Below are 12,180 nucleotides of genomic sequence, written 5' to 3'. Positions count from 1 at the left end.
CTGCTGAAGTAAATGTATTTGCTTTGCACCGCTGATCCTGCAGCTGTGAAATGACACCAAAACCATATTCCCAAATTTGCATCCTTCCACTTCTTTGCAGTGGTCACCCAGGATGATAGCGGCTAATCAGAAAACCCTCCTTTCCACAAGGTTGATCGTAGATCGGTAATGACACAGATTCACCATACACTCATTTACACACCCTTTACATTACACGTATGGCCACTTTCCGTTTAATCCACATAATTAATCAACTAATGAACTTGTGCATGACTGTCTGGAGGTGGGGGAGCAAGCTGGTGATTGGGCTTCACAAAGCAGGCTTTCCTCATTTAGATTCCCACCACATACACAGCGAGTGCAGAGAAGATGAGGCGCGTCACACTGCAGCGCAAACACAGTTAATGATAGCAATCTGATTACACCTTCCGAGACACTGCAGACCTTTGGATTTCACTCTGTGCTAATAGAGCTAAGGTAATGGGTGGGCAAGGAAATGAATGGCTGCCTAAGTGAATGGAGGTGTAATTAAAGAATGGGCGATACAGTCATTGTAATTAGCTTGTTTATGTGCGCTACAATGGATATGGGCAGGCGTTAAGGCCCTGCAGTGTGGCAGACAAACACAGAGGAGATAGAAGATGGAGAGAGAGAAGGGGAATGAGAATGAGAAGCAGAGAGAGAGAGCAAACTCCTTATTCAGGCCTTTTCTGCTCACCCGTCACATCAAGGCTCCAAATCAATCCTGCAAATTGGTTTGTTCCTCGACAAGGTTACCAAATGACGGAGGGATGGAGGGAATGAAGTGGAGAAGGAGAGGCAGAATATGAGATAGAGAAGGAATATGTGAGAGCTGTAACAAGAGGGAGATAGGAGGGCGGGGGGGATGTCCTGCCATTGACGTATTGTCTAATGTGGAGCTATGCGAGTCTGTGCATGTGTGTGAGCTGAAGGCCAACAGCAGGGTCATTAAACTATGGAGGGAGGTGAAGGATCCGCTTGGTTGTTATTTGTTGCAGGTAAACCGAAACCGGTTGAGTTATGGCATCCCCGCTTACAAAAACCCACTTTGTCCATGTGGCGGTGCACACGTTGAACCGAGTTTGCCTAAGTGTGTGTGTGTGTGTGTGTGTGTGTGTGTGTGTGTGTGTGTGTGTGTGTGTGTGTGTGTGTGTGTGTGTGTGTGTGTGTGTGTGTGTGTGTGTGTGTGTGTGTGTGTGTGTGTGTGTGTGTGTGTGTGTGTGTAACTTAGTTGATGTGACTGCAGACGCTCCTGTAATCCTGTCACAATGAAATGTGTGGCCCATTTCCTCCCATTCCCAGCTGAGCCAGTAGAATTGGAGAGTAAATATATAAATAATGGAAGAGATAAAAAATGGCGCTTGCTCCAAATGTGTTATTCTTCTCCTCTGACCTAATGCCACGTGTGTTTGTGTGTCTTGCAGGAACACTTCACACCTGAGTGCAAGTTTAAGGAGTGTGTGTTTGAGAACTACTACGTCACCTACTCGTCCATCCTGTACAGACAGACCCAGTCGGGACGGGCCTGGTACATCGGCATCAACCGGGACGGACAAGTCATGAAGGGGAACCGAGTCAAGAAGACCAAGGGAGCTGCTCACTTCCTGCCCAAACTTATTGAAGGTATTAAAGATGAATATAAAACCCTACATGCTACTCCAAGACTTTGCCAACTCTCGTAAAAACCTTATTTCAGTCTTAATCACTGATTTTCATCAGCAGTGGTGAAGACACCAACTCTCATGAACCCTACTTCATGATGTCATTAAACTTCATATTTTATTGTTGTTTTGAATAAGACACCTCGAGTAACAGGAATTGCATATTTTGCATTGAAGAAACTCATAGAGACGACAGCCAACAATTGTAGAGAATGTAGCATATTTACAATTACAATATACTACCAATAATATCTACCTCATTTTAGCTTATTTTAGAGATTTTCAAAGAATTTAACAAATATATTTTTCACACTTCTCTTATATTTAGGAAGGTTGAGGATAGCAGATAAACTTAAAGATGTGTTGATAACTATTTGCCCACTAGGGTGCAGCAAAATCACCTGTAAACACACAGTTGAACCTTGTAAATTTAATATGATGAATAAAAGCAATTGCCAGTTTTCACGTCCACCAGATACTTACCAACATTAGCATTTGAAGTTGTGATTCCTCACACCCGAAGAAGGCAAGTAAAATATTCACTCTCCTTTTAGATTTTTTTTTTTTTTTTTTTTTTGGTCTGCATAAACTAAGTTAATTACTCATTTACACTCTCATGCTAGTAGCTAACTGTGTATAGGTGATGTTTTATTCCATGTAGGTAGCAGAGAGTTGGTTTAGTATTGGTCTGCTGTAAATAACTGCCTGCTGCCTTTGGAAACTAGAACAATGAGACTAAAAGTATTAAAGCTGCATGTTCCAAGACCAAAACAGTCGGCCAAAAGGTGGTTAAATGCTCTATGGAGCTGAAAAGAACTGCATAGGTAAGTATATACCATCATTTAGATAATTTTTCATATAAAGAAATTAATCAGTGCAGCTTTAAAATTGTTGTTTGTTGCTGTAATACTGCAAGAGACTCAGTTTTTCCTCTGTTTGCTTACAGTTTCCCAGTTTATTTCATGCTAAAACTTTTCACAAAATCTATTCTTGGGTAATAAATAAAGGGAAGATCTCCAAAAATGTACCTAAAAAAACCCCCGTCATGTCACATTTACCCAATCGTTTAACTCTCTCTTTGCCTTCTCCATCCCTAGTCGCCATGTACAGGGAGCCCTCTCTACATGACGTCGCTGAGCAGAGTCCACCCAGAAAAACGCCCAAGACCTCCAGTGACTCGCCCGTGCTCCAGAACGGCAAGAAAGACCCTCAGTCCAAAACCAAAACCTCCTCCTCCTAGCGCTCAGAGACACTGGGGTGGAGGAGGTGTGGATGACACGGGGCGATGGGCACCAGCGGACACCTGAACAAGGTTGTTAGGGCTACCCGCCGCCTGCTGCCTGTAACACTGACCCCACAATGCACTGGTGTAAACGTTGGAGAACGAGGAGCAGGTCCAGGCCAATGGGAAGCCCCCTTTTACCTTCACAGACCCCTCCCCGCCCACATCCACACCAGCCCTCCACCTTCTTATTGAATAACCTCTGTGATTAGCAGAGCCTGGGATATACAAGCAATAACTCCATGAAGAGGTGAACAGTGGCCTAGCGTTGTATAGCATGTCTCCACAGCGTGTTCAAAGCAGCCGGAAGGAGATCCCACACGCCTTCTAGCCGTCATCAGCGACATCCTTCCAGTCAACCAAATATCCGAGCAAAGTCTTCCTGGTTCTACCACAATGGGTGCGAAGGGCAAATCCGTCCCTCTGCAGCACATACTTTACAAATGGGTTGTGTTTTTATTTCCCTGAAGGGTTTCATGCTAATGTTAGCTTGACACAGAGCCATTCGAATGCGAGGCTGTCAAAGAGACCCTTGCAGACTCTGGTTCTGCAGCCATCTGCTCAGTCCACATCTTCTGTGTGTGTCAGCAACTTTGCAAGATGGCCTGAATACTTGTCAGCCCTGTTTGTGTGTGTGGGTGACTGCGTGTACGTGTGTGTTCCCTTTTTCTTCTATTCACCTTTGGCACGATTTGATTAGTTTGTGACATGGACTCAATTTTCCACTCTGCGGCACAAGAAAACCCCTCCCGTCCTCTCCGGCTCTGTTAATGGAGTCTGGGGCTGATCAGAATCTTTCGACCCTTAAACGAGGGGCCAAGAGCTCCCTCGGCGCACCACATAACCACACACACCCACACACACTCATTTACACAATGACATTTACAAACACGCGCAGAGGTGTGTGTGTGTGTGTACTGCGCACACACACTTCAGCCGTCCCGATGTCCATGAGCGACGACCGCGGAAAACGATCTCACGACTTAACACACTTAACACAATGACACGCGTTAACACACACACACACTCGTGAATGCTCGCATACGTGTCGACACAGCGGCGAGTGTGTGCACCGGTTCAGGGAGATGATGAGGATATTATCAGTGAGATGGGATAGTGATGGAGCCTGACTGTGTAGCTTGTGATTGCAGTGCAATAGCTTTTTTCACTGTGGCTGGTCATGCATTGCATAAACCCTCAAGGTCCTCACAGTATGTGCAGACCCTGTTTCTCAGTGTGGCGTTCTTGGCTTCAAAATATAGAGTTGAAATATGCTTTTATTTGGTTATTGCATCCAAAATGTGCTGCTGTATTATAGCGGATTTTTAAAGAAACTGCTTCTTCAGATTACTTGCCGCCCCGTCACTGTCTACAAGACACAAATATCCTTCATACCGTGTTCCTACCGTAAAATACACCTTTGGAATATAACGTTCACTCGTTTTAAAGTCTTGGAAAACAGCTGTCTAGTGTCCTGACCTAATTTAACCTGCCAAATTTGTAACCCAGACTTGATCCAAATACATACAACCTGATAATTCTTTGCAGATTTCAAATATATAGTGGGTTTACACCAGAAAACTGCCCAAATTGACTCAAAAATATCAATATGCTGGTTACCCAGCTTTGTGAACACCCCTGAAAACAAATGTGAATCTTCAAAAAAAAAGCCTTTTGATTCATATTTATAAAGAATTAACTGACAAATATCTGCGCATGTTCACTTATAAAATGTCCTGTTGGTATAAAAGTTGCTACAGAATCAATATAGAGAAACAATTTGTGTGTAATATATGATAAATACACTACCTCATTCAGTGGCTTTTATTTAATTATTTTCTACATTGTAAATTAATACGTAAGACATCAAAACTGTATAAGAATACATATGGAATTATGTTGTAAACAAAAAAGTGTTAATCTTCAATATTAATCTACAATGTAGAAAATAATACAAATAAATAAAAAGCACTGAATGAGAAGGTGTGTCCAAACTTGTGACAGGTAGTGTATGTCATATAGGATTGGAATCAGACTCATGATGAAGAATTTTTAAAAATGATTCCACAAATTATTTTTTCTTGTTAATACCTGGTTCTTACATTTACCCACAATGCAATTCAACAGGATTAAATTTTATGTATGTTGTGCCAGTAGTGGCTAATGTAGCCTCAGTATGCTAGCTTCAAGCAGAGGTCAGCAGTGGGCTACGATGGTGTGCTAAGCTAGCTAGCTTTCAAACTCCATATCCAGAAAAATAATAAAATAGGCACACAATTTATCAGATATAAGATGTTGATGTTTTCTTCTATAATAAATTACTAAAAAATGTAAAAATGCAAAGTAAAATATGCCAGGTTGGGAAGCAGAATGGACTTTGAAAGACAGTAGGGCTGAATTGCATTATGGGAAGTGCAGGATCCAGGGGTTTTTTTGTGCTGGATTCGAATTAAGGAATGAAAGTCAGGATATCTTGACATCCGCTGCATTGATTTCGGCCATTCTTTTTTTAATCTAACTTTCACAAGCCCTCAAACTTTTTAGCAGTGCAATACTAAATCACTGGGGTGGTCCTTTAAGTCTTTATTTGCTCTTGTGCAACAGTGTGGTTTCACAGATTCTCTTTAAGCCACTAGTTTCTACTGATTTTTAATTATATTAAAGATTCTGTTTTTAAATGTCTTCTTATGAGTCACCATAAATCTCTCTGGGAGGTTTTGATGCAAAAAGGAATTTCAAGCCTCAGTCCTGCGCTGTTATTAATGAGAATTCATGTATTGTTATTATTACATGATGTAGCTGTTCTGTTCTGAGGAAAAATAGGAAACCAAAGTCATATATATGTAATGAAGCTGACAGCTGTAGAGGTGGAGGATTCTTGAAACAGAAAGACAGAAGTGTTAGCTTTTGCTTTGATCATATTTTTGTCAGCGTTTATTCGGCAGACTCTCCTGGTAAAGAAAGTCACTAGCAATATGTAATATTTACTACTTCACTCTTCTCTTTCAGGAGACCTTGTTTTTTTTTTGTTTGTTTTTTTTGCATTTCCATTTGTTGTTTCCATTCAACACGAAAAGCAATCATTCTTCATATCAAACTTTCTTGCTACAATATGCCAGGCAGGGTAATTGTTTCTGCCTAATGTTTATGTATTGTGGGAAGCGAGGGAGTCCTGTGTGTTCAGGAGGTAGAGGCGAGGCGAGATTGATGATCAGGCCTCGGAGAGAGGGACCCAACAAAAGGAAGGGAAAGAAAGGAGGAGAGAAGATTTTTTCGGGAGTGTAATTAGCGATGATGAGCAGAACAAAAAAGAGATTTAAGAGGGAATTATGGTAATGTGGACAGTGTTCCCCGCACATTTGCACACGCTCCTCCTTCCGTGAATAATCCCCTGCTCCCCTTGAACCTGTGGTTGTAAATAATAATAGCTGATAACCCGATCAGGACGGAGGCGAGGCGCAAAGTAATCTGCTACCTGAGAGAGGAAGGGAAGTGCATCTGAGGAGAGTTTATTTTCAAAGGGAGTAGAGAGTGGTCAAATGAGGACTTAAAGGAAAGGAAGTAAGAATAAACAGAAGGAGGTGCTTTATAATTTCAGCTTTCTTTTGATTTATTCAACACAATCTACTGTTAAAACCTCCCATTCTCACTCAAGACCTTAATTAAACTGTTAAATAGACCTTCAGGTTGGTGTGTTTGACCAGCCACCCCCTATGGATCGCTAAATCCAGAACACAGTGTTTGACTATTATTTGCAAAGTAATTACGCAAATGTTTAATTTAATGAGGGCTCCTGCCTGCTAGAATAGAATTAAAGTATGTCTCGGACTAGATACTGTTAGATGGGAGGAATTCAGCAAAAAAAAGTCAAATAAAAGACTTCTGTGGCACCGTGTATTTTAAGGGCTGGGGAATCTACATTGCAATATTTTTTTAATGTGTCATGACTTGTTTTCGGAATTCAATCAGACTTTGAATCAAAAGGGAAAAACAAGAGCCATGAAGGAGAGTTAAGGGCTACAGTTTTAGTTGGAGAAATGAATGTGGAATATAGAAATGACAAGAAGGCATGTCTGCTTTAGTTTAAATGAAGTTCCAGTGCAGTCTCAAACCTAAATATGGAACAGCTACATTGGTCCACTGTGCAAAAACCTATTAGTTTAACAATAATTTCTGTAAAATACTGAGATGACTATCTACTCTTTTGTGTTGGTCGGTGTTGGTGTCATGTGACTCACAAAGTTCACTGACTAGACCATGGTTTAATTCCCTTGTAGGACCATTATTTTATGGTGTCGCTGTTGAGTCCCCTTTAGCTTTCATTTTCATCCACTGTTTCCAATTGTTTTTAGTCACTGTTTTCAGGTTCAGTTTTCAGTCCTTCATTTTCTGTCACTGTATGTATTCAGGTACCCTACAAATCTACTTTATTAAGTTTAGACACCAACAGTACTGGTTTCGGTTAAGGAAAACATTGTAATTCCGGTTAAAATACACCTGTTTAAACACTTTTAAATCACTGTTTTCAGTGGTTTTCAATTACCTTTGCATTGGTTTACCTACAAAGTTAATGTTAAATTTGAATTGTTTTCTACGTTGCTACAGTCTCTTCCCAAGTATAACCCCTAAAAAATAAAAACATCTCACTAATTTACAGACACTTTTTTGTGAAAATAAGCCATTTTGCACTGTGGACCAACATAACTATGCTCCATCTTTTTCTGAGACTGGGATGGAAGTTCAAATTAGAGAGTGACTTGTTTAAATCATGTTTACCAGCACAGTTAAAGGGGTCCTCCACTGATTTTACACCAACATGTAACTTTACCTGTCATGATCACCAGTGAAATACTTGTCTTATGTGGCAGCAGATGAAGTGTTTTTACAAAAGGAGAAGCAAATCTTTGTCACATTGTTGCAGTTTGCAGAGAAAATTTTGTTAAAATGTAAACATTCTCAGCTCACACAGACATCATCCATCGTTACCCACAAGTCTTTTCATCAGCTAAATCATTGTGATCAAACATTTGCTTTGCATTCTGTCTGAACATTCCTTTAAGTTAAAATAACCCCGATAAAGTCCTGATGATCAGCGTAATCTCTTTAGAGCTTGAGGCTTTTTGACAGAAAGCTTACATGACAAAAAACTGGAGCAAGAAAGACATTGCATTATGGGAAATGTAGTATTTGGCTATTTTGGAGCAGATTGTGAGGATATTTTGACCAATTCTGCTTCAATTTTGCCTTTGATCTGCAACTTTATGAAGCCGAAATTCACTGGAAGACCCCTTTAACAGTTAGATAAATAAACATGAATTCACATTTTATTTGTTTGCAGTATTTGTAGGGCTGCAATCATTTCATACCAGGCCTCAAACTCTGTGTTAAAAAAAGAGACTTTACAGCATCAAGAGTCAACGTTTTCTTAAACCAATCCATCAGGAGCTCTTTTCATTTCCGGCAGCCCGATGTCAGTCAACACTGACATCTAGTGAGTGATGGCTTCATATCTCACTTCATTATTATTGAGATATTCATACTGCAGCTGTGTGTGCGTGGATTCAGCAGTTAAACGTTACAAATGATCTATAAGCCACTTAAAGCTGCGTCTCATCGTTCCACTGTAGAATATGCAGACGAATCAGCCTTTTAATGCCAGTTGGAGGACTGTTATTTGAATTGTGGGATCCGTTTGTGGCATGAAAAATGAATATTAGTCTCCATGATTCTTTCATATACTATTAAATATTTTCTATTTTCAGTCAGAAGCTGAGCAGATATTATCTTTTGTAAGCAGATAAATGCTATGAGGTGTTATTCTTGGGCTAAAAGTGTGAGAAATGTGTATCCCGCTGTGTTTGCAGTGTTATTGATTTCCAGAAATTACTAAGTCATTTACTGTGAGCAGAGAGTTTGCATGATTGCAGAGTTTTGTGTGTGTTTTTCCGTGTTCACACTCTGATTTCACTCTCTCTCTCTCTCTCTCTCTCTGAGTTCCTTTTGTTGAAGCCTGAAATCAGCTTCTCTGTTCCGGCCCGTCTCCTCTCCAGCCTTCAGGCTTCACTTCAAAACGACCGTGCGTGAATTACAGGATGTAAAGTTTGCCATTTATCTCGGCGGCCGTCTAGCCGAGCTCATGTTTGATTAGCGACACCTCCCCCTTTCTCCCCACGCGGCTGAATTTACTGCTTTTTACTGGCTGATGAATGTCTCCGGATTCAGGCTCTAAATGTTAAATATCGGCCCTTTGGAGAGCTTGGCATCGCCGTTTCTTTATATATGAAAAGAGATGGGAGAGGTGTGAATGTGTGGAGTTAAATGATGTAGATCTGATTCAGCTTCACACACACTCACACACACCTCTTTCTCCGGGGACTCCCTTCCATCCCTTTTCTCCCGAGTCAGGGCCCTCCCTGCTTACTGAGCGAATTACAACTGCAGAGAGAGGGTCATCCGGGGTTGTGAAGGACTCAAAGCGAGGGAGAGAGAGTGAAAAGAGGGGAGAGGCATGTGTCATGTACTGTAGTGTAGCTAACTCGTGCCCTCGCAGCCTCGCTTTGAAGTTGCACATCCTCTCTGCGATCCCTTTTGGAAACAGCCAACACAACTTCCTCTTTAACCTGGAGGCAGTACCAGTGTGTGTGCGTGTCTGTGTGGCTAAACTACATCACACACACATCAGCTTTGGTCTTTGTGTGTAACTGTTGTGTTCCGTGACTGAATATCTCTGTGTGTCCATTCTGTGTACCCAAGAAGAGAGAGAATACAGTATGAGGAGGGAGGAAGGAAAATAGAGGATAAATCAGAGGCCAAATCAATGAGCATGAGTCCTTGGGCAGAAAGCAATAAATTCCATTAACAAGGTGCAGCCACATTATCTGGGAGGGTGTGAGAAGAAAGGAAAAAAAAAAAGAAGCATACTACTGATATAGAAACCAATTGCGTGTTTTATTAGAGCTTTTATTTTTTTAACACTTTGCCCTTTTTGTGAGCCGGCTCATGCACTGTTTAAGTGTGTGTGTGTGTGTGTTACTTTGAGGTGGAGTCCCTTCACCACATCTGCAATGCAGCAGAAAACACAAAAAAAAAAAGAGAGAGGGAGGAAGAGAGAGTAGCTCACGTGCTCCGACAAAAGAGTGACGCCTCCCTGGGATATTTCAGCTGCTTTTGTTTTTTTTTTTTTTTAACAAAGAAGGGCTTTTATATTGGAATCCTGTCACATCCTGTGTAGCATTAAAACAACTTCATATACATATAGAAATCAGTTTCTTTTTTTTTGAAGGCACACCCACAGTCCCTGGACACATCTGCATTGAACACATACACAGCACCCTGCACCAAGCCGGCGCAGATGTGGCTAAATGGGGTGACCTTTACAAGCAGATCATGGAGCGACTTCACCTCTTACAAGCTAATGCGCCACCCATGTTTTAGTGGTGACTTTACTCTGTAGTGTTTTTGTTTTTTTTAACTTCCCTTTGCCCCCCTCTGAAAGTGTATTTTCTTTAAGAAAGTATGGAATTCCCATTCAAATTACTTGTTAATTGTGATGAAATGATATGAGGTAATATATGGCCCATTGTAACTCCCTGTTAGTCTGTTCCTGTGTGTTGGTTTGATGTGATTTCTTTCGCTGTTTAAATGCATATCTCTGTCTCTTCTTCACATGTTGTGGGACACTTAGCTAAAAAAAAGAAGCTCAATCTTCAAAGAGAGATCCTTCTGATCCCCCAGAATCCACCTGTCAATCACAGAACCGACCGACTGACCGACCTCCGACCTTTCGACGAGATTTTAATTGGCTCAACCGGCAGCATGTGGACTGCTACGTTCGCCGTCTGTCTCACGCACCGACACATCTCCCACAAGTGTGTGTGTGTGTGATTCTGTGATCGATCCTCGAAGGACGTTTTTTGGACTTTTTCTTTCTTTTTTTGTACTGCATGGCCGATCCAACTTCTTGTGAGTCTTCCAGGAAGATTTTAAGGGAATTCACCGTTATCTTACTTTCCTTCTCGTCTTCCAAATGCAAAAAGAGTGCTTCAGTCTTCCAGTTATCAAAGCCACAATGACACTATTTTTGTATTCAAAATGGGGCAAAAATATATCTATATATCTCTATATATAAATATATCCATGCAGATGTGGTTGGGGTGCAGTAACTCCCCCTGTTGCTGGCAAGGTGGAGTAACACAACTACTAGACGCCATCCAAAAACCCATGGATCACTTGGAGGAAGGAGCTGAGAAGGACTTCGGAGAGTGCCAGGGACTTGCAGATTGAAACTCCTGGGTTGAGATAGAGGCTCACAGACGGGGCGGGACTACAGCATGCATGCGCCAATCATTTACTGGACACCTTCAAAGAAACAGTCTCTACCCAGTATTTACTCTTTGACCCCCCCTTTAACCCCCTTAACCCCTCCACCCTCCTCAACACTCCTACTTTCCCCCCAACTCTTGTCTCTGCATTTGCAATATGATCCGTATTTATTTCTATAATAACTTACACAAAGTCAAGGGAGACGTATTATTGGATATAATTGAATAAAACAAACTAATATATTTGTATGATTGTAATGCTGGTCTCTGGAGAGTTTTTTTTTGAGACTTACTGCCTACAATATTACATTTGGAACTGTTGACAGATTTTACATAGTCAGCCCATTTAGTAGAGTACATATTATGGTCTGGAACAGCCATAAAGGTGCAACTGGGACTCCAAGGAAATTTCTGGTGTCTTTGTAATGAGTTTATAATCTGGTTAATGTACTCATTCTATAGAGACAATATATAGGTTGCCAGATTGTGAAAAATCCTCCTCCATCATCACAACCTGGTTTAGAAACAATGACAAAACGGTAAGATACAGGATGAAGGCCAAAGATAACTCATTGCCATAAAATCACAATGAATAAAATGTAACATATCTACATTTCAGACAGCCGAGCGGATCATCTCAGCCATTTGGTAGACTGTCTCATCTTTTGTCTTCCAGAAAAGTGCTGCAGAACATCTGGACCAACATCTGTGGAGCAAGTACGTATTCATTTTACAAACTGTAAACTTGATTTGTCAGCATTTAAAACTGCATACCTGACTGATTATAGATTAGATTGTGGTTTACCAACATTCATAAATACAGTAATTCTGAATAGTATAGCATGGTATTTTCTATTGCAAGAGAGAAAGTGTAGAATTTTTCATTTTTATTTTT

The 12,180-nt window shown here is 40.9% G+C and overlaps 1 protein-coding gene across 5 annotated transcripts in view; it reads left to right on the top strand.

Annotated features, from left to right (window-relative positions):
• Window positions 1–11,543, top strand: part of fgf11a (fibroblast growth factor 11a) — a 148,305-nt gene extending 136,762 nt beyond the window's left edge. For all 5 annotated transcript variants that reach the window (XM_055007605.1, XM_035950291.2, XM_055007606.1 and 2 more), the window contains 2 exons: window positions 1,446–1,644; window positions 2,780–11,543. In XM_055007605.1, the coding sequence (XP_054863580.1) occupies window positions 1,446–1,644; window positions 2,780–2,922 (342 nt within the window). In that variant the 3' untranslated portion in view covers window positions 2,923–11,543. The remainder of the gene's footprint in view (window positions 1–1,445; window positions 1,645–2,779) is intronic.
• Window positions 11,544–12,180: the final 637 nt, after the last annotated feature.

The sequence above is a fragment of the Amphiprion ocellaris genome, chromosome 23, assembly GCF_022539595.1.
Source record: "Amphiprion ocellaris isolate individual 3 ecotype Okinawa chromosome 23, ASM2253959v1, whole genome shotgun sequence".
Classification (NCBI taxonomy): domain Eukaryota; kingdom Metazoa; phylum Chordata; class Actinopteri; family Pomacentridae; genus Amphiprion; species Amphiprion ocellaris.
Note: the sequence above shows the minus strand (reverse complement) of the source record. Positions and strands in the feature narration are given on the sequence as shown.